Source organism: Mercenaria mercenaria, chromosome 5 (genome assembly GCF_021730395.1).
Source record: "Mercenaria mercenaria strain notata chromosome 5, MADL_Memer_1, whole genome shotgun sequence".
Lineage (NCBI taxonomy): Eukaryota > Metazoa > Mollusca > Bivalvia > Venerida > Veneridae > Mercenaria > Mercenaria mercenaria.
In genome coordinates, this window is record NC_069365.1 from 58,492,460 (window position 1) to 58,514,523 (window position 22,064).

General features: G+C 35.4%; 1 protein-coding gene across 2 annotated transcripts in view; it reads right to left on the minus strand.

The window, feature by feature from the left end:
• Positions 1-8,796: 8,796 nt before the first annotated feature.
• LOC123557338 (circadian locomoter output cycles protein kaput-like) overlaps positions 8,797-22,064 on the minus strand; it is a 52,094-nt gene continuing 38,826 nt past the window's right edge. For both annotated transcript variants that reach the window (XM_045348756.2, XM_045348755.2), the window contains exon 15: positions 8,797-15,651. In XM_045348756.2, coding sequence (XP_045204691.2) covers positions 15,374-15,651 — 278 coding nt within the window. In that variant the 3' untranslated portion in view covers positions 8,797-15,373. The remainder of the gene's footprint in view (positions 15,652-22,064) is intronic.

Consider the following 22,064-nt stretch of genomic DNA (forward strand, 5'->3'; position numbering starts at 1 on the left):
CATCATGAAAGTGGTCTTTCTTTTATTCATTTGGAAGGAATTATAAATAGGATAAAAATACTACTGCCGTATCCATTTAAAAAGTAATAAAATATCAAAAGTAAACAGAAAAATTTGGTTGATCTTAAAGTAAGATAAAAATACTTCAGTATTATATTTTATTTACAATTCAGTATTATTTTTATTTACAAATATCGTGTTATTTCGCGTATCACTATGTAAAATATAACCACCCTGCTCCGAGTAATCTGAAATCTGTCCTCGAAGTTACTCGAAGGCTCATTTAAATTTGTACAGGTAATTAATACTTCGTCTCGGAGTCACTCGAAAGAATTACGTCACGTGACTCGGAAACAAAAGAAACCAATATACAAATGTAGATGTGTATTACGCTAATTAGATTTCATCTCGAGTCACTTCAAGGACTTCCTTCGAGTGACTTCGCATAAATCCTCGGAGTCAGATAGCGAAATTCCTCGACGGAAAATGGCTGACTCGAAGAAACTTCGAGTCGGAGCCTTGGTACTCGTTTTGGCCATCCTCCGAGGATCGAGTAGAGTGGGTTTTCCGCGTGAGCTGATCTGTACAAGACCCCTGTACTTCTAGAAACAGGGTCAATCTGTACTACTAGCCACTTCCATATAAAACAGTACTTCTGGACTAGTAAAATGATAAAGGACCTTCAGTTAACTAATATACAAACAGTCATAATAACTAAATGAGGTAACATAACATTAAAGCAAATTATGGCCTTACAATAAACACAGTTGTGGTTAATTTATCTCACAATCTTAAAGATATACTATGCATCTCATTCACTAAAATATTTTATAAATAAATATTCATTTTCTGTGTAGAACATCATCATCAAATGTATTTAACTTGGCTAAATATATTAATATTGCAACAGTAAATATGTTAAAAATGCCATTTCTTCAGTTGTAGAACAAACTTTTAATTTTGTTAATTATATATTAATTAATTCTACTAAGTGTGTACTATTTTTATCACAACACATAATACCGTTTATACAAACAAACATTCTGTATAAGAAAGTGGGTGTAACACAAAACTGGAGGCCCTGCGCTTTATCTAATTTACACATAATTTTGCTAATTTCTATAAATGATAATCAGAACAAGAAAAATAAGATACCAATCCTATAATAAAGTTAATGATATAATTTCTCACACATACCTTAAAATGAATTTGCTATTAATTATAATTTTCTGTAAAAGTAAATAAAAACAAGGCTGGGAGGAGCATAATATACCCAATGCAATGTGCCTATGAAAAGTTAAGGTAAAGGTAAAGGTAAATTTTATTTACTGTAGCTTTTTGAAATAATGAACATAAGCTCTGTTGAGCTTTTGAGTGACCCTATTTTAAGAACAGTTAAAACCAATTATACCATACCCTCCATTTACAGCTGGGTCGACTGAGGCAATTTTGATAAAATGCCTTGCCAAAGGACACACCCCAATGGGAGAAGCCAGGAATCGAACCCAGGGCCTTCACCACCATAGGAAAGCATCTTAGCCCTCTCGACCAAAACAACCACTAAATCTGTAACTGTAGGCCAAAGCAATCTAGTTATTGCCTGGAAATTGAATATCAAACAGACTGCAAACAGACGGAAAGATGACCAGCATCATCATAATTATATTATTCACATAATACGTCCAACTGGTCACTTCATCAGTGTCCAATACATCTGGCTAAGAAACCTTAAAATTAGGAGCAGTCTGTGGTGAATGTTCATTAAAACAAAGCAGTTCCTGTGATAAAATTTCTTCATTAAGTATCAATTTTAGGCTAACAAAAAGCCAAACAAGACTGAGAAGATTAGAATCATAAAAGTTATAACTGGCACATTCTGTTAGTTTTGTTGTAGTATCAAAATTAATCTAGACATATAACACTGATAGACAGTGTTCATTTAAAGCTGCTTCCCAACAGTTTAGGTGAAATATTACAGCACGCTCTTTTCCACGAAGTTTGGCACAGAATGCATCTTTGACACTGAAAAATGGTACGAGTGAAAAAAAAAATCAGATATTGGTAAAAAGCTGGCAGAATGTTGATGTTCTCCATGACCAACAGTTTACTCCCTTCTATTTCTGATAATTTATTGGGATATATTGCAAAAATCATGTCAATAAGTTTGTACAAACATTTTCCCATTACCCATATTTTCTGCATTTTTCAGAGAAAACGTTTTATGCCTAAAATGGGTGAAAGAGTCGCTTTAATTTCACCCAATTTTTCTTTTGTTAATTGGTCAACGTAAATGACAATATTCACATATGAAATTACAGATGGACAAAAATGACACCTGACATGAAATATCATTGTCACTTATCAAAATGTCAGGAAGAGAAAAGAAAGACTTGCTAAGTCAATGACCTCTCCATCTCAGTTTGGAAGTCCAACACTTAAACTCTTGAACAAACCACCCATACTTGGCACAGAAACAATCAGACATGATTAAACTTAAAATTCTAAAACAATGCCAAACAATCAATAGATTTTACCAAAGATGCAGGTAATTTTTAGCAGTACAAGGTAAAATATTTACAAAAAAACTGATGAATGAGTAAGTCATCTATGAAAAGAAAATGGTATGATTGTAGTGAAAACTCATTATCTTCCTTCCAAACTGATTGTCTTCCAACGTGTAGACATTCGTTAAAAGTAATAATGTTATCTGTTAATAACGCATCTCGAATTCTTATCAGTTACATGCTTGCAGACATTCAAGAACTAGAATATTTAGTATCTAATCAAATACCAATGTTACAAGGGTTTTGATATTAATGATCAAACTTCTACTGACCGTAATTTATCTTTGAAATTCTAAAATTTTAAAGGACTTCAAAAATATACAGCTATATACAAAGTCCATAAAACAATAACTTTAACAATATATAACAACCTATATATATATATTACATGTTCTGAACAAGAGAAAAAAATATAACATACATAAAAAATATTCTTTTTTAAAAGGCAGATACCAAAAACAAATGATCTTAAAACAGATATACTGGCATGTCAACTAGAACCTTCAGAACAGTACAACATTATATCTAAACAGAACAAGAGCACCGCCTTGCGGGTGCAGACGCTCATCCGATTTTTTTGTCTCTGTATAATAGAAATATTGTCCTACTCATGATTTTCTAAGTCCAAAAAGGGCCATACTTCTTGCAAAAAGCAGGATGGAGTTATGTTTCTTACTGTACAGAGTCAGCTTATGATAACGAACAACTGTTGCAAGTTTCAAAGCAATAGCTTTGATAGTTTAGGAGAAAAGTTTACCTAAACATAAAGCTTAACCAATAAATCTGATATATTTTCTAAGTCCAAAAGGGGCCATAACTCTTGCAAAAAGCAGGATGGAGTTATGTTTCTTGATGTACAGGGTCAGCTTATGATGGTGAATAAGTGTTGCAAGTTTCAAAGCAATAGCTTTGATAGTTTTGGAGAAAAGCTGACCTAAACACAAAACTTAACCAATAAATCTGATTTTCTAAGTCCAAAAGGGGCCATAATTCTTGCAAAAAGCAGGATGGAGTTATGTTTCTTGTTGTACAGGGTCAGCTTATGATGGTGAACAAGTGCTGCAAGTTTCAAAGCAATAGCTTTGATAGTTTAGGAGAAAAGTTTACCTAAACATAAACTTAACCAAGAAATCTGATATTTTCTAAGTCCAAAAGGGGCCATAATTCTTGCAAAAAGCAGGATGGAGTTACGTTTCTTGCTGTAGAGGGACAGCTACTGATGGTGAACAAGTGTTGCAGGTTTCAAAGCAATACCTTTGATAGTTCAGGAGAAAAGCTGACCTAAACATAAAACTTAACCAGGCAACGCCGACGCCGATCAAGTGACGACAATAACTCATCTTTTTTTCTCAAAAAATCAGATGAGCTAAAAATCACATACATAACATTGGACACTCCTAAGACAGAATCAAAACAATATTTTCTGCCACTGTTAAAAAACCCAACACATAATTAAAGTCGAATTACCATTACATTTTTTTTTCAACCTAAACCCAAAATAAGTTTAGCAAGCAGCTGTAATAATGTAAGGCCAGAGAAAATAAATGTTTAGATTCTCATCCGAATTTTGATAAAAAATGGGGCAGGTGGGCACTTTTTATTTTTTAATTTGGAAATATGGCAGTCTGGAGGTCAATTTGACAAATTATATTTAAACTATCACTGTATTGATATTCTAGTGTGTGTTGCTGTGTCTTTGAAATGCTTTTATATGTAAATCCCATTTTGACATACATATATTGTCTGATCTGGTTGACTGTATCCTGTACAAATAAGCAAATCTACAACAACGGCAAATTAATATTTGTCTGTTCAGTGTATTTGCAAATTCAAAATATTTAGTTCTGTCAAAGTACAACGACGACCTGTAAAGAATTTAACAATCAATCTGTCATTCCTGCTGAGCATGTGCTAAAAGCTATATACCCGTGGAACCGATGATGATGCTATTGACTTGGAGCTTAAAGTATAAAATACGAGGAATCTAGTAGTTTTACACCTGAAAAAAATCACATGTTTCATAATTAGATATAGGCATAGGAAATAGAGATCAATATAATTGCACCTTTACTAATCCTACCAGGTGTTCTGTATTACAAAAATGGTTCTATTGTGACATTTTGATACAAGCAAAACTGTATTACCTGCACTATTATTTACCTATTGGTACTTCATTCTATTATTGGCCCCGCTTATTAAAAGTTAATTTTTTACCATATGTAAGTTGACAGAATCATAGGATTCATGTCTTGAGGGGTAAATCAAACACAATTGAATAAATCCTAAATGATTTTGTTGTGCAAAAAAGTATGATATTGTGTCTAAAACAGTTTTCATTTCCCACTCAACTGTGTAATTGCAAGGGAAGTAAACCAATAGATCTCTATTTATAAGTACTAGCCCAAGGCAAGAGTTGTCACTCTTTGTGGATCACAACTTTAAATTAAAAATTAAAACTTCTGTTACTGATATTAACCAAACTATCATAAACTTCACATTTGTGAAATCATTTTTGGTTATTTCAATGACTTGGAAATAATTTCTAGACTTTATTTAATGTAATACTATCACTGAAAATTTAAGGGTCTATCTCTATTAGATGCACTTGCATACATAGGAGGCAGTAAACAGTTTTCAGCTGGGTGAAATTTACAAATAAGAGGGAATTTACGGAATGAAGTGCATATTTGAACTTGTAAATAATAATAATTGCTAGAATTGAAGTTTCAGCGGCTAGAATTGAGTTTCACTTATTTAAAGAAAATCAGTTGAGTAGCCTTGATCTTGATAGTATGACGTAATGACTTGCAGGAGCGTATACATGCTTCCTCTGAGCTGGCTTAAAGTGGGGTTGTCATTTTAGCAGGGGCCTCAGAAAAAGTGGAATAGTGAAAAAACGGTACGGATGGCCCATATATTTCAGCTTATTTTCAGATTTTACAGTGTTACTGGAGTATGGAACAGTGTAGCAATTGGGGCTATCATTTTCAGGGAATTTTCTGCAGCGATTGAAAAATTGGCAAATTTAGCTTTTTACGTCATCAGTTTCCGCGACCGGGACAGCACAAAATTCAGGTCTTGTAAACAGAAAACTAGATATTAGAGATGTATTGCAGATGGTTTGTAACGATAGACATACAGTGATGTTAATGTTGCAATATCTTTATTTCAGGTGTGTGGTTACAGACTTTTGTGTGAGGTTTTGAAAGTTAGGTAGGCGACTCTAGGCCGAGAAGCTCAGAAAACTGTTTACTGCCTCCATAACATATTTAATCCTATTTCCAGATCTACGAAACAAATAGCCCGGTCGTTAAGTATACTTTGCACGTGGAAGTGGCATGTCAGGCTTCCCCACGAATGCAAATGTCCATGTTAAACACAATTGAAACTTTGAAATCCAGACAGCAGATACTTATTTCTAATCAATAACAATCAAATAAGGATAAGAAAATACATTGGCTTTACCTTTTTCTAGAAGTTTTTGAAATCGAAAGTAGGTTGCCAGAACGTCTGCTAGTCATGTGAATTGCCGATATTTTATGATCATTTCTCTTAATTTATTATAATAAGAGGTAATGTCATGGTAATTTTTAATATCAGATACTGTCAAATGCTGTTAAATTGTCTTTGCATCACCACTATATGTCAAACATTTTCTTTACACTCTGGAACTATGCAATGTTTATGAAAGTGTACCAGTATCCGGACAAAAATTTTGGATATCCGGATTTTGACCAATTGATCAGGTCGGATATCCGGGCACTTCAACGATTACGTTGTGTAGCAACAAGAGCGAGGTGAAAGTAGACGCCATATTGTAAAGAGAAAGCATTGTGTGTATCATGGTTGTTTATTGTTTTTATTAATTTAAAGTGATTAAATAGAAAAATAAAAAGATGCCAAAAATTTATAGCGTTGCAGGATGCAGCAATAATCATTTGAGCGATAGAAACCTTTCGTTCTTTCAGTTTCCTGGCGTGAAATTGAACAATGTTCGCCGATTTTAAATGGAGCCGTGCATGCGGCAGACAAAATCCTGACGGCTCTGAATGGATACAAACTGCAAAGAATGTTTACATTTACAGTCAGCACTCTGTGGCTGGTCCGTAGTTTTTATTATAGGCCCTAAATTTATTTAATCCATGCCGTTGTAAGCGCGAGAAATCAGACCCCCTTTCAGTCTCAGGGCGTGAAAATAAATTGTGCAAGTGGATCTGTCTCCATTACAGTACATGGCCTCCAATAATAACACCTCAATTAATATTTTTTAGTAAACCTCTTTGTCTAATTGTTATTGTTTATTGGCAAAATCATTTCTAAACACTCCCTGTCAACTCTGGCCTAATCTGGACTGGTGAATGTGTTACAAGATAATAATTGTAAATGGTTGACATTAACTTTTATTTTATCATCACCTTCAATGTAGGATTTAATTGAGTGTAGGACAAAATCCCCTGTGGACAAAACCCCCTTCTCTCATTTTTGCATAGGCGAACAAAACCCCCTTCATCATTTTTACATAGAGGACAAAATCCCCTTCGCTGAATTTTACAAGGAGGACAAAAACCCCTTCATGTTTTTTTACAAGGAGGACAAAACCCCCTTCTCTTTTTTTCACAAGGGGGACAAAAAAACGCGAAGGGGGTTTTGTCCTCCTTGTAAAGAATGCGAAGGGTGTTTTGTCCGCCTTGTAAAATTCAGCAAAGGGGGTTTTGTCCTCCTTGTGAAAAAGATGAAGGGGGTTTTGTCCGCCTATGCAAAAATGAGAGACGGGGGTTTTGTCCGCAGGGGATTTTGTCCGGATCCCGATTTAATTAGCAGGTGTCATAATAACACCTACAATCAACCTGGAAAATGTGTGATGAATAATGGAGAAAGGATTATTTCAATAACTTCTCCAGCAACATTTCATATGATAAAACAACACAATTATGTAAATAAATTTTCTTTATTATAAATTCAGTTGTTTTTTTTTTTTTTATCAATGTGACAATGTGCTTCCGAGGGATCTACTTTTCAGATTATATTAGACAATCGCAGCAATACGTAGCATGCTAGCCTATATTATAAAATAAATGCATGTTAACCACATTTTTGTATCAGTGCTATATCATCCAATTTACACATGGAGATCCAGTTATAATAAGGCGATTTTATATTTTAATTCATACAAAAATTACAATTTGCAATTCTCAGTGATCTTCATGTGAGAATAAAATTGCTCAGCATTTTACAACTAATTGTATTGCTCATTTCTTTTTAAATATTTTAAATTAATTTCATACTTGTTAGCTTAGAAAATAATGCATTTTGTAGTTCATCAGTTATTACTTATTTACTGTTATCAGTGTAGATCTTGTGCAATGCCATAAATTGGAAAAATCATAAGTCACAGGGATCACTATGGAAACAAGCAGTTAGTATGTGGTAGGTTGGTAAAAGCCAGTTCTGACCAGATCCTGGATGCCCATCACTAATCAAAGAGATTGATTTCCTGTTCCTATCCCTTTGATGTACACTATGTCTCCAGGGACTTATGTTAATTGGAAGAGTGACATGTGGATGCACATTTTTGTTATTTGCATAACAGTATACCTTAACCCTTAGCCTGCTGCAGGCGAATTTAACAGCCTTTGCAAACAGCTTGGAACCAGATCAGACGCCGATTAAATCGGCGTCTGATCAGGTTCCAAGCTGTTTGCTACTCTGACAATATTTCTTCCAATTTTGGAGCAAATTGAATGAACTTTACAATTTTAGCAGACGACATTTCCTGCAGACGACAATTTATCTAGCATGCTAAGGGTTAAAGAGATTAATGACACATAGTAATAAACCCACTAATTACATAAAACAAAAATTATATAATCCATTCATTGCTTTATGTAAAATATTGAGTTCCAAAATATTTCAAATAGAATCTAACTTTTTTCAAGGGGCAATATATTTTAGAATAGCGTTATATACAAAAAATTAAATAGATATGAAATATATAAATGTCAAATTCATTTCTATAATTTTCACACTATATGTTTATAAACATGCATAGATATAACTTACATAGTATTCAAATGGAATCTTGACTTCCGTCGAAGGGCCGAAGAACTGGCAGTACGTAACATGTTGCTTTTGACACGCTAATAAATCGATAATTTCCAGTAAAATTAGAAAAAAACTTTAAATGAATATGTTATAAATGGACAGGGAATGAAAAAACCCAAATAAAACTGCATTGTGATCAATTTTATTGAAAAACAACACCGCCGAATGGACGAAAAACTGACAATACACAACAGATGTCACTTCTACCAGACCGGTTGACATGCTAATAAATCAATAATTTCCAGTAAAACTAGAAAAATCTTTCAGGAATATATTGTAAATGGACAGGGGATAATAAAAAATATGAAATAAAAAAAGTATTATGATCTACTTTACTGGAAAACAACATCACGACCCCTACCGCTAGTTTAATCACTACGGGTTGCTACGCGATACTTTCACCTTGCTGTATCTCGGATTTATCGGTTGCTAGGAAGTGACGTCACGCCGACCTGATCAATAAAAAATTTCGAGGCGGGGGGTTTCAGATAGGGGCGGGCGGGGATGAGAATCTAAAAACTAATTTTCTATTGCCTAAATACAAGACTGAATGCTACTTTTTGTACATTTAGACAGGTATAAACCACAATGGGACTTCTTGCATGTCTGTGAATCACTCTAGCAATTCTTGGATAATATCATAATTTATTTAATTCTTAAATATTACTGCTTGATGCTATAAATTCAGAATGAATGCAGATCTGTCTTTTGTCGAAAATATGCAAACTTTAGCTGAACTTATACACAGTACTGAAAATTATATAGACATTCTGAATCATTTCACATCTGTTACACTGAAAACTGTGTGCCTTCTCCATCTACAGACACTGAGAAAATTTTCAATAATACAAAATTATTGCATTTAAAAAAAAGTTTTGGCAACTTGAATCTTTGGTATTCTTAAGTATTCTCCAAGCTTGTAATGTTGACGAATTCAAGCCCTGAAACAAATGACTATCACAAGTAGTATATTTCAAGTGATATGTATTTCTGACAGTTCTATGACAGAAGTGCCTTTTGAGCAATTACAATGGGTAACTAAAGTTCTAATATGACTACAACTCCCTGAAAATAAATCTAAAATGCACTGACTACCAATTTCAAAGGTGCAAATTACAATTAAACACTCCTCAAACCACTGATTACATAACTTGATTTATAGGCCTTCTTACGAAAGAATAATTTACTCGATGAAAGTCATTAGAGAAAACAATTAATTTGACTGAAAGACAGCTTTTTTTTTTAAGACATTTATCATTATTGTAAATCTCCTGACATACCTAATTCTGTTTTCTTCTACTTTTTTTTTTTACTAACCCTGACAATAAGTAAGTCAATCTAACAAGAGGGTCATGATGACCCTGGATCGCTCACCTGAGTAATATGAGCTACATGTTTCAAATGTTAAACGGAGGCTAAAATAAAAGAAAGTAGGTCAGTAGGTCACACTCATGGTCACTGAAAGTCAGTTTTAAGATCGGTGTGCAAAACTGTACATGTCATCCAAATTTCAAGGCTCTATCTTAAAAAAACAAAAAAAGTAGGTCTGTAGGTCACAGTCAGTCAGGTGACCCCTAATCACTTGGGGTCATCAGGTAATTATAATTAAATAGTCTAGGAAATATGATCTGATAATTTTTGAAGTATTTTTTCCTACATAACTCATATAACAAGTGTTTTCATCTCAGGGGCATAATTTGAACATTCTTGTTAGAGATTCTTGTTAGAGATCAACTAGGCAATGCTACATACCAAATATCAAAGGCCTTGAACTTTCAGACAAGAAAATTTAAAAAAAAGTCCTATATATTATTTATTAAGTCTATGGACAGGGCCTCTTTTCACTTCAGGGGCATAATTTGAACAATTATGGTAGAGGAATGCTACGCAATGCAATGTATATTACCAAATATTAAAAGCCTATGCCTTGCAGTTTCAGGCAAGAAGATTTTTAAAGTTTTTTTTCCTAAATTAGTCTATGTAAAACTTGGGACCCCCTGGATGGGGCCTCTTTTCAACTCTGGAGCATAATTTGAACAATCTTGGTAGAGGACCACTAGGCAATGCAACATACCAAATATCAAAGGCCTAGGTCTTGTGGTTTCAGACAAGAAGATTTTTAAAGTTTTTTCCTATGTAAGTCTATGTAAAACTTGGGACCCTCAGGGCGAGGCCTCTTTTCACCTTTGGGGCACAATTTGAACAATCTTCATAGAGGACCATTCGATGATGTCACATGCCACATATCAAGGCTCTATGCCTTGCGATTTTGGACAAGAAGATTTTTAAAGATTTTCCTTTCGGTTGCCATGGCAACCAGTTCTGCATGGATTTCAATTCTTTGAGCAATATTGAAAAGAGGCCAACCAAGAATCATTCCTGAGAAGGTGTAAATCTGCCCAGTGGTTTTGAAGATGAAGATTTTTTTAGAAATTGTTGACACACGACGCACGATGGACATCGAGCAGTCAAAAAATCTCACCCTGAGCCTTTGGCTCAGATGAGCTAAAAAGGAGAACACTACAATATTTTCACACTGAGATGACCGTAACTGACTTATTTGGAACTTTCCAAACATTTAACAGGCTTCTTTTTCAATATAAAGTTTACGATGGCATTTAACCCTTATCATACTGGACACAACTGATTCTGGCTTTGTGTCCATGCAATCTGATCATGATCTGCACTGTTCACCATTCAGTCAGCATCTTTTTGGTATGCACCCCTTTTAACAGTTAATGGAACTGTCCAAATTGATAGATGGACAATTTCATTAATGAAATTTAGCAGGGTAAGGGTTAATATCAAAGTCTGTTACTGTAAAATCATCAATATTCACTGGGGACTTTATTATGTGGATTTCGTGGGTGCATCAAATCTCAAAATGTAATATCAACAAAGATGTTAAATTCTACACTGCGTCTTCAAAAAATTTGAAAATTCAAATCCCAAAAATACAGCTGATATAACCAAGAACTTTCACGTCCACGAAAATATAAGATCCTAAAGTAAACCACAGAATTCTGACTAGATACCATTGATTGTATACAAAGCCTTGAAACAAAGATTCTATAAATAACAAGAGCTGTCAGTGGACAGCACGCTCGACTATTCTCAGTGCTTGATAGTATAATATAAGCAATGAGTAAAACTTTTAACATTACAATAAGCATATTCTAAGTGGAAAAGGGACCATAATTCAGTCAAAATGCTTGACAGATTTGCCTCCTCCTTTTTACAGACTGGGGTCATGATGGTAAACAAGTATGCAAAATTTGAAAGCAATATCTCAATGGACTTTGAAAATATTTGGGGTGGTACGCAAACTTTAACATTTGTATGACGCTCACGCTAACGCCAACACCGGGGCGAGTAGGATAGCTCCCTTATTCTTTGAACAGTCGAGCTAAAAATAACAAGACAGTATACAAAGTAAAGCTACTAAATACTGAAAAACAGTAAAGTCAAAAAACTGTTTTGACAATCGAGGTTTCAAATAATTAACACTTTTGACAAACACAGACACAAACATTAACAGTTTTGACAATCTGTATGTACAATATTTAACACGATTTCTTGTACAATAAGTATTTCTTTTACCTTTAACAAAAAACAGCATAGTATAAGGCAGGAAAAATAATTTTTTTATCTACAGAATCAATTGTCATATACCAAGTACACTTACCATAAAAACTTGGAGTGTAACAGACACTATACAAAATAAATATACTTTTGATTTCAACAGTCTATTACAACAAATATGTAAAACATGTATTTCAATAAATGAATAGAGTCTAATTCTTTATTCTTCACACCAATAGAAAAGGTAGTTGCCAATAACTTAAACATAGATTCCATACAAATTTAGAATAGATTATTTTCCAAGACAAATGAGCCGTGCCATGGGAAAACCAACATAGTGGGTGTGCGACCAGCATGGATCCAGACCAGCCTGCGCATCCGCGCAGTCTGGTCAGGCTCCATGCTGTTCGCTTTTAAAGCCTATTGGAATTGGAGAAACTGTTAGCGAACAGCATGGATCCTGACCAGACTGCGCGGATGCGCAGGCTGGTCTGGATCCATGCTGGTCGCACACCCACTATGTTGGTTTTCCCATGGCACGGCTCAAATAAAAAATCAGAGAAGTTCTATACAGAAGGCTGTGGAAAAAGAGTACAGTCAAAGCAATGGATGAAATCCCTCTCCAATATGTAAACATACTTTCTGATGTTATAGATCTCTGTAACAAACAAGTGCCAACTAACACGTGCTGTTGGTGTAGCTAATATTCTAACACTGCACAATTTCCATGGGCAACATGCGGTAAAATGCATGTATCTCTTATGACAATGTGGCATTAGGTAACTTGTTGTAGCCGCTTGGGTATTGTAACATCTGTAATTTTTCACCTTTATTTGATGTCATAGCCATGTGAGTTCATTAAAGATTGGGAATGTATTTATGATGTAAGTTTCTGGTTGCAAATACTGTAAAAGCCCATTTTCGCTAGGGTTTAATTTTCGCTATATACGTGAGGCCCTACATCTCATGACAATTAATCCTCATGTAAATATTCACTATTAGTATATTAAATTCAAATTCAAGTATGATACCATTTTTACAATTTCACGAACATACTAAAAATTTCAAATTCGTGAAATTTTGACCCAGCGAAAATATGTGCTTTTACAGTACAGAAGCAGTGAAAATATTCATTAATACACTTACCAATCTGAATAACCCTGTAACAATATTTGGCAACAAAGATAACCATTCAGCCACACAGCAAATAAATAATACTAAATGAGATTAACTTTCCAGGATAATTTTTCCAGCTACCAGATATTACTAACATTACATGAAAGATGTTCGGTAAAAGGAATTGTGTACACATGAGAAACACTGTAAATTGTAATCATGAGCAAATGACTGTACTATATATATACTTTTTTGGTTTTTCCATTTTTTTAAAAAGGCATTTTAAGACAATTTTCACATTAACAACCAAAGGCACATATAACTTTAGCTATGACTAAAGGTGACTGGTAACCTTCAGAAGCCACTTTGATGCAGGAAAATTAGAATGTTTCAATCATGACCTTTAACCTTCAAGGGTGACCTTGACCTTGGACCTAGAGGCACAGGGTTGTGAACTTAGCATGTCATCTGCATGATTGAAGTTTACAACTGATATTTTATGAAATAATTCCAGGGGTTTAGAAGATACGGAGCAGAGATAAATTAGAGTTATTTGTACTGTGACCTCTTAAGTGTGACCTTCATACTGAATTTAGCGACCCAGGTTATCTGCTCTGCATATCGTCTTGACGACGTTCAAAAACTGAGACTCTTCGTAGCAGTTTTGATGATATGGCGCAGACAAAAAGTTAATCTCTTTGACCTTAGTGACCTTAACCTTTGACGTAATGACCTGGACTGTGCACTCTGCACAATGTTTTGATTATGTAAATAACTGATGCTAGTTGAAAATCTTGCCTAGGGTTTTGAAGATATGAAGCAGACACAAATAATGGGAGGAATGATGGATGAGCTGACATGCCTGACTCCAATACAGCTACAATATACTTTGTACCTGGGGGTATAATATGATAGAGTTACATGTACTACAAAACTCAAATAACAAACATTACAAAAGCAGGCATGGGATTCAGTCAAAAATCAAAAGCCTGAAAATCAACAAGCTCACACTTCAAGCTTGAAATCTCCTCTTTCCATTGTGTTATACGGAGAAATTCTGGCAGTCAATTCTGAAATCGGGACCAGTCCTGAAAAATCACAGGCCTGCAAAAGTTCACATATTTGCCCCAGAATCCTTAAAATCTTGAAAATAATTATCATTTAAAGGCAAAATATCAACAGCTTTTAGATTCTACAAGGAGTAAACCCGTACACGACCTTTAACAAGTAGACAGAACTTTTACAGTCACACAAATGAAATATATAACTCGGCACCAATTCAGTACAGTTTCACCTGAGCACGTTAGTATTGTGTGTTTATTGCACATGTCTCTCACAGCAGCTCAAGTTCCTAGAAAATCTTCTATTTCTTCAACTTCAATGACCCTATCCCTGTCTCATATAGATGTATTTAAAATATTAACAACTGCATTTTCACAAAAACTTTTTCTGAACTCAACTATCGGCAGAAATCTCTGAACTTTTAAAATATGCTCATCCACACAAAGCCTTGCTTCATGTAAGAGAATTGTGCAAATACACCTTTCTGAAGTTTCTATAAAACCTTGACATTCACTTTACGTATGATTAATTAACTCCATGAAACACCTTTAAAAGATTATCCTCCGGAAACCAAATTTACAATGTTTTGATGCACGAGCCACAGAGTTTATGCATGCAGTATTACCTGCCACAATAATTGAAATCATCAACATTATTTATTATATTTACAGCACCAATGATTTTTAGTGATATAGATATGCACTATAAATAGAACTGAGACATTTCTTGTAAGGGGTCCTTCTACACACCCACAACGTCCACTGAATACAACCTGGGTTAAATCATCACCTTTTATAGTACCTCAGCACAGCTATAGCCTCCACTCAGTACTTAAGTACCAATGTTTAGGTTGGTACACTTCTTTTCTATCAGCTAACTGAACAGGTACTAAAGTTGTCAGTAACATTTTTAGAGTTGTATTTTTCTTTTCTAGGGAACCGTACAATTTATTGCTGACTATATTTAGACTGTGGTGACTCTGCAGTGTCTGTAAGAGATAGATAAATTTCTGCATCTTGTGGAAGCATAGGGAATGGCAGAACTTGTGACTGATTCACCATCATGTTAGGCATTCCTACCATGGGAACACCTGGGGAATGTTGTTCTGCCTGCTGGGACTGAGGAACCAGTGACTGTTGTTGCTGTTGATGCTGTATTGCTGGTAATGTTGGTGCTGACTGTTCCACCCTCGAATGTTCTCCACCCATTAATCCAGCCATGTTGTCTGGAATATCAAACACTTCAATTAAAATTTTGATTCTTTTACAAGAAAAATTCATTTCTGCACAGTTCTAATTAAAGTAAATTACACACAGTCTTGCAGTATAATAGCTTAATGTTTATATGTACTGAAACAGGAACAAGTAATCTCATAACCTCATAATGGTTTGCCATAGATAACGTATCACAAAATGGCATTCATAAAGTATTAAAAAAGATACTGTATATTGAGGTTTAACAAAAATGTTATTCATGCAAGGACAAGAAAAAAAAATGGGAGAAAATGCATTACCAAGGAAACACGAGCCCCGCAACATATACATTTCCGATATGGTATCCTATTTTTCCTATATTCTTTATGGAACATGTTGTGTCAGAACCAAGTATTAAGGAGGTAGGTTACCTTGTTACCAGAGTAAATTCAAATTAATTGAATCGCGGCAATTTTTTGTATTTCATGTAATTTAATGTTTTAAGTGCTACAATCTCAATTTCGTTTATCTCTGTCCCTTCAAGTACAATTTTTATCCAGGTCTGAAGAACATGACCCTCCAAAAGTATTTTGAAAGAAGAAGGAAAATATGGATATTTAACACTTTTCAGTGTATTTTGGTTTCACTGTTATCCGTAGAAGTCTGCATAACTGATAATTTTACTAGTATGCACGTAAGCTTTCTAATATAAGCTTAAAATGTATATGTTGCGGGGCTCGTGTTTCCTTGGTAATGCATTTTATCCCATTTTTAAACAACTATGTATGAAAACGGATTTTTCGATTCTGTTAATGACCAACATGGATTATCTGGGTAAAATTATTAGCAAAATACCAAGCACTTTACATGGTATCCTATTTTTCCGAACGTTTAAAGTAACCATGGCAACAGAGATGTTTAAAGATAGCTTATACCTTGCTTTTTATCTTAATTTCTTATAAAAAATATTAAATAAAATCATCTCTCTTGTTAATGTAGCTTTAAAACATCTTATTTCTAACGTAAGTAATATTTTCGTGTTATTTGCATTTTTTAAAACAAATTTCACAGCTTAAATTACATACAGCAGTACACCTTGTCTGACATTTTTCATGGAAAAATCGTTCTGCATGCTGTTATTATTCTTATGGATATTGTTGAAATGAAAATAAAAAGCCGAAGCTGTGTTCCTTAAATAGACCAGTGTCAACGCTTTTGAATTTTACATTTAGATATATAAGTCGCGCGCTTCGTTTCCATGGAAACATCAATTTAATTCAAGAAACCACAATTTTCTACTAAAATTTGAACAATTCTAGAGCTTAGTTTTAGTATATAAGTAACAAATTATCAACGGAAACTGAAAAATAGGTATTGCAAATCGAACTGCCTAATTTCTTTTTGAAAATGGCCGTAATAAATAAACTTTCACCCAGCTATATTCCCAAAAACATCAGTTACAATCATCCATTTTCATTCATTCTGCATTACATTTCAATATAACTTCATAAAAGATGCAAAATAATGATAACTAGAAAATGCTTTTGTAAAAAAGCGCATGTCTCCCCCAACGCAAAGTCCTATAGGCAAGAAGTCAATAGGGGTCAGGAGCAAAAGTCAAAGAGACACTGATGGTTGTTTGCAATAGGGATCATCTACTTGGCATGTCCAATCATCCCCCTAAATTTCAACACTCTTGGCCTAGTGGTTCTCAAGTCACTGTTCAGGCTTCTGTGACCTTGACCTTTGATCAAGTGATCTCAAAATAAATAGGGATCATCTACTCTGCAAGTCCAATCATCACATTAAGTTTCAACATTGTAGGTCAAGTGGTTCTCAAGTTATTTCCAAAAAATGATTTTACATGAACAGGCCACTGTGGCCTTGACCTTTAATAGACTGACCCCAAAATCAATAGGGGTCATCTACTCTGCATGTTCAATCATCCTATGAAGTTTCAACATTTTGGGTCGAGTGGTTCTCAAGTTATTGATCGGAACTGGTTATCAATGTTCAGGCCCCTGTGACCTTGACCTTTAACGCAGTGACCCCAAAAACAATAGGGGTCATTTACTCTGCATGAACAATCATCATATGAAGTTTCAACACTCTGTGTCGAGAGGTTCTCAAGTTATTGATTAGAAATGGTTTTCCATGTTCAGGCCCCTGTGGCCTTGACCTTTAACAGAGTGACCCTAAAATCATTAGGGGTCATCTACTCTGTATGACCAATCATCCTATGAAATTTCATCATTCTGGGTCAAATGGTTCTCTAGTTACTGACCGGAAATGGTTTTCAATGTTCAGGCCCCTGTGACCTTGACCTTTCACAGAGTGACCCCAAAATCGTAAGGGGTCATCTATTCTGCATGACCAATCATCCTATGAAGTTTCAACATTCTGGGTCAAGTGGTTCTCAAGTTACTGACCGGAAATGGTTTTCAATGTTCAGGCCCCTGTGACCTTGACCTTTAATGGAGTGACCCCAAAATCGATAGGGGTCATCTACTTTGCATGTACAATCATCCTATGAAGTTTCAACATTCTGGGTCAAGTGGTTCTCTAGTTATTGATTGGAAATGGTTTTCCATGTTCAGACCCCTGTGACCTTGACCTTTGACAGAGTGACCCCAAAATCAATAGGGGTCATCTATTCTTCATAACCAATCATCCTATGAAGTTTCAACATTCTGGGTCAAGTGGTTCTCAAGTTACTGACCGGAAATGGTTTTCAATGTTCAGGCCCCTGTGACCTTGACCTTTAATGGAGTGACCCCAAAAACGATAGGGGTCATCTACTTTGCATGTACAATCATCCTATGAAGTTTCAACATTCTGGGTCAAGTGGTTCTCTAGTTATTGATTGGAAATGGTTTTCCATGTTCAGGCCCCTGTGACCTTGACCTTTGACAGAGTGACCCCAAAATCAATAGGGGTCATCTACTCTTCATGACCAATCATCCTATGAAGTTTCAACATTCTGGGTCAAGTGGTTCTCAAGTTACTGACCGGATATGGTTTTCAATGTTCGGGCCCCTGTGACCTTGACCTTTAATGGAGTGACCCCAAAATCGATAGGGGTCATCTACTCTGCATGTACAATCATCCTATGAAGTTTCAACATTCTGGGTCAAGTGGTTCTCTAGTTATTGATCGGAAATGGTTTTCCATGTTCAGGCCCCTGTGGCCTTGACCTTTGACAGAGTGACCCCAAAATCAATAGGGGTCATCTACTCTTCATGACCAATCATCCTATGAAGTTTCAACATTCTGGGTCAAGTGGTTCTCAAGTTACTAACCGGAAATGGCTTTCAATGTTCGGGCCCCTGTAACCTTGACCTTTAATGGAGTGACCCCAAAATCGATAGGGGTCATCTACTTTGCATGTACAATCATCCTACGAAGTTTCAACATTCTGGGTCAAGTGGTTCTCTAGTTATTGATCGGCAATGGTTTTCCATGTTCAGGCCTCTGTGACCTTGACCTTTGACAGAGTGACCCCAAAATCAATAGGGGTCATCTACTCTTCATGACCAATCATCCTATGAAGTTTCAACATTCTGGGTCAAGTGGTTCTCTAGTTATTGATCGGAAATGGTTTTCAATGTTCGGGCCCCTGTGACCTTGACCTTTGATGGAGTGACCCCAAAAACAATAGGGGTCGTCTACTCCAGCAGCCCTACAACCCTATGAAGTTTGAAGGTTCTAGGTCAAATGGTTATTGCTCGGAAATGAAGTGTGACGTACGGACGGAAGGACGGACGGACAGACGGACGGACGGACAGGGCAAAAACAATATGTCTCCTGGGGGAGACATAATTATTTAGAGCAAAAGACTCATAAAAAATATTTCAGCAAATAATGTCTGTTTAAAAATAGTTCAAGTAAAGAAAATGCATAAAATTATGTACTTTCAAAATAAAAGCTATAATTTTGCGTGGTAACTGACATGTAACGTCATGACGTCAATGACGTCCTTTGAAGCGTTTCTGCGGCAATTTATTCATTATTTCTGCATTATTAAACCATTAAGCATCAGATCAGGGACAGGTCCACGATTTTTTTCAGAAGAATGGATATACAAACACATTTAGTTTGTCGTAAACATCATCGTAAATCATCATGTTAGCTTCCGACTGGACATGCGCACACACAAATAATAAGGTAACCTATCTCCTTAAACCTGAATACTGCGAACTCCAGCAACAGGCAAAAATTTCATGTTAACATTTTCCATGTTACATACACTTGGTCATTTCCAACTAGACTATTTTATATTTCAAATATTTCCTAGTAAGTAAATTATCCAGTTATAAAGACCTTTTGAATCTTTGTTACAATCAACAGAACTACTATTCAGTACAAATGCTTAAAACACTCATGATATTAGGAAATTTCTGTCACTGAACATGTCAAATGCGTTAAAACACACAGTAGTATCACAGGTACCAAGGTTCATTTGAATAGGATTGAAACCATAGTAGGATTTGAGTACAGAAAAAAGTGAGTGACACACAGAATGACGGATGGACATTTCAAACACTATATGCCTTTTGGATCTTCAGGAGCATAAAAATGCAAACAAGACGACTATGATGGTCCTGAATCGCTCACCTCTTCCCACATGACCCAGTTTTGAGTATGACGTCGTTTTTTCTATTATTTGACAAAGTGACCTAGTTTTTGAGCTACTGTGACCCAGTTTTGAACCTGACTTAGATATTATCAAGATAAAAAAATTCTGACCAATTTTCATGAAGATCCATTGAAAAATATGGTCTCTAGAGAGGTCACAAGGTTTTTCTATTATTTGACCTATTGACCTAGTTTTCGAAGGTAAGTGACCCTGTTTTGAATTTTATCTAGATATCATCAAGATGAACATTCTCACTAATTTTCATGAAGATCTCATGAAAAATATGGCCTCTAGAGAGGTCACAAGGTTTTTCTATTTTTATACCTACTGGCCTAGTTTTTGACCGCACATGACCCGGTTTCGAAATTGACCTAGATATCATCAAGGTGAACATTCAGATTAATTTTCATGAAGATCCATTGAAAAATATGGCCTCTAGAGAGGTCAAAAGATTTTTCTAATTTTAGACCTACTGACCTAGTTTTTGACCCAAGTTGATCAAGTTTCAAACTTGACCTAGATATCATCAAGATGAACATTCAGACCAATTTTCATACAGATCCCATGAAAAGTATGGCCCCAGAGAGGTCACAAGGTTTTTTCATTATTTGACCTACTGACCTAGTTTTTTAAGGCACGTGACCCAGTTTCAAACTTGACCTAGACATCATCAAGGTGAACATTCTGACCAATTTTCATGAAGATCCATTCAAGGGTATGGCCTTTAGAGAGGTCACAACGTTTCTCTATTTCAAGACCTACTGACCTAATTTTTGATCGCAGTTCACCCAGTTTCAAACTTGACCTATATATCATCAAGATAAACATTCAGACCAACTTTCATACAGATCCCACGAAAAATATGGCCTCTAGAGAGGTCACAACGTTTTTTTCATTATCTGACCTACTTTTTGATGGCATGTGACCCACTTTCGAACTTGATCTAGATATCATCAAGATGAACATTCTGACCAATTTTTATGGAGATCCATTCACAAGTATGGCCTCTAGAGAGGCCACAAGGTTTTTCTATTTTTAGACCTACTGACCTAGTTTTTGACCCCACATGACCCTGTTTCGAACTTGACCTAGATATCATCAAGATGAACATTCAGACTAACTTCCATACAGATCCCATGAAAACTATGGCCTCTAGAGAGGTCACAAGGTTTTTCTATTTTTTGACCTACTGGCCTAGTTTTTGATGGCACGTGACCCAGTTTCGAACTTGACCTAGATATCATCAAGGTGAACATTCTGACCAATTTTCATGAAGATCTCATGAAATATATGGCCTCTAGAGAGGTCACAAGGTTTTTCTATTTTTAGACCTACTGACCTAGTTTTTGACCGCACGTGACCCAGTTTCGAACTTGGCCTAGATATGATCAAGATGAACATTCAGACCAACTTTTATACAAATCCCATGAAAAATATGGCCTTTAGAGAGGTCACAAGGTTTTTCTATTATTTGACCTATTGACCTAGTTCTTGATGGCACGTGACCCAGTTTCGAACTTGACCTAGATATCATCAAGGTGAATGTTCTGACCAATTTTCATGAAGATCTTGTGAAATATATGGCCTCTAGAGAGGTCACAAGGTTTTTCTATTTTTAGACCTACTGACCTAGTTTTTGATGGCACGTGACCCAGTTTCGAACTTGACCTAGATATCATCAAGATGAACATACTGACCAATTTTCATGAAGATCTTTTGAAATATATGGCCTCTAGAGAGGTCACAAGGTTTTTCTATTTTTAGACCTACTGACCTAGTTTTTGACGGCACATGACCCAGTTTCGAACT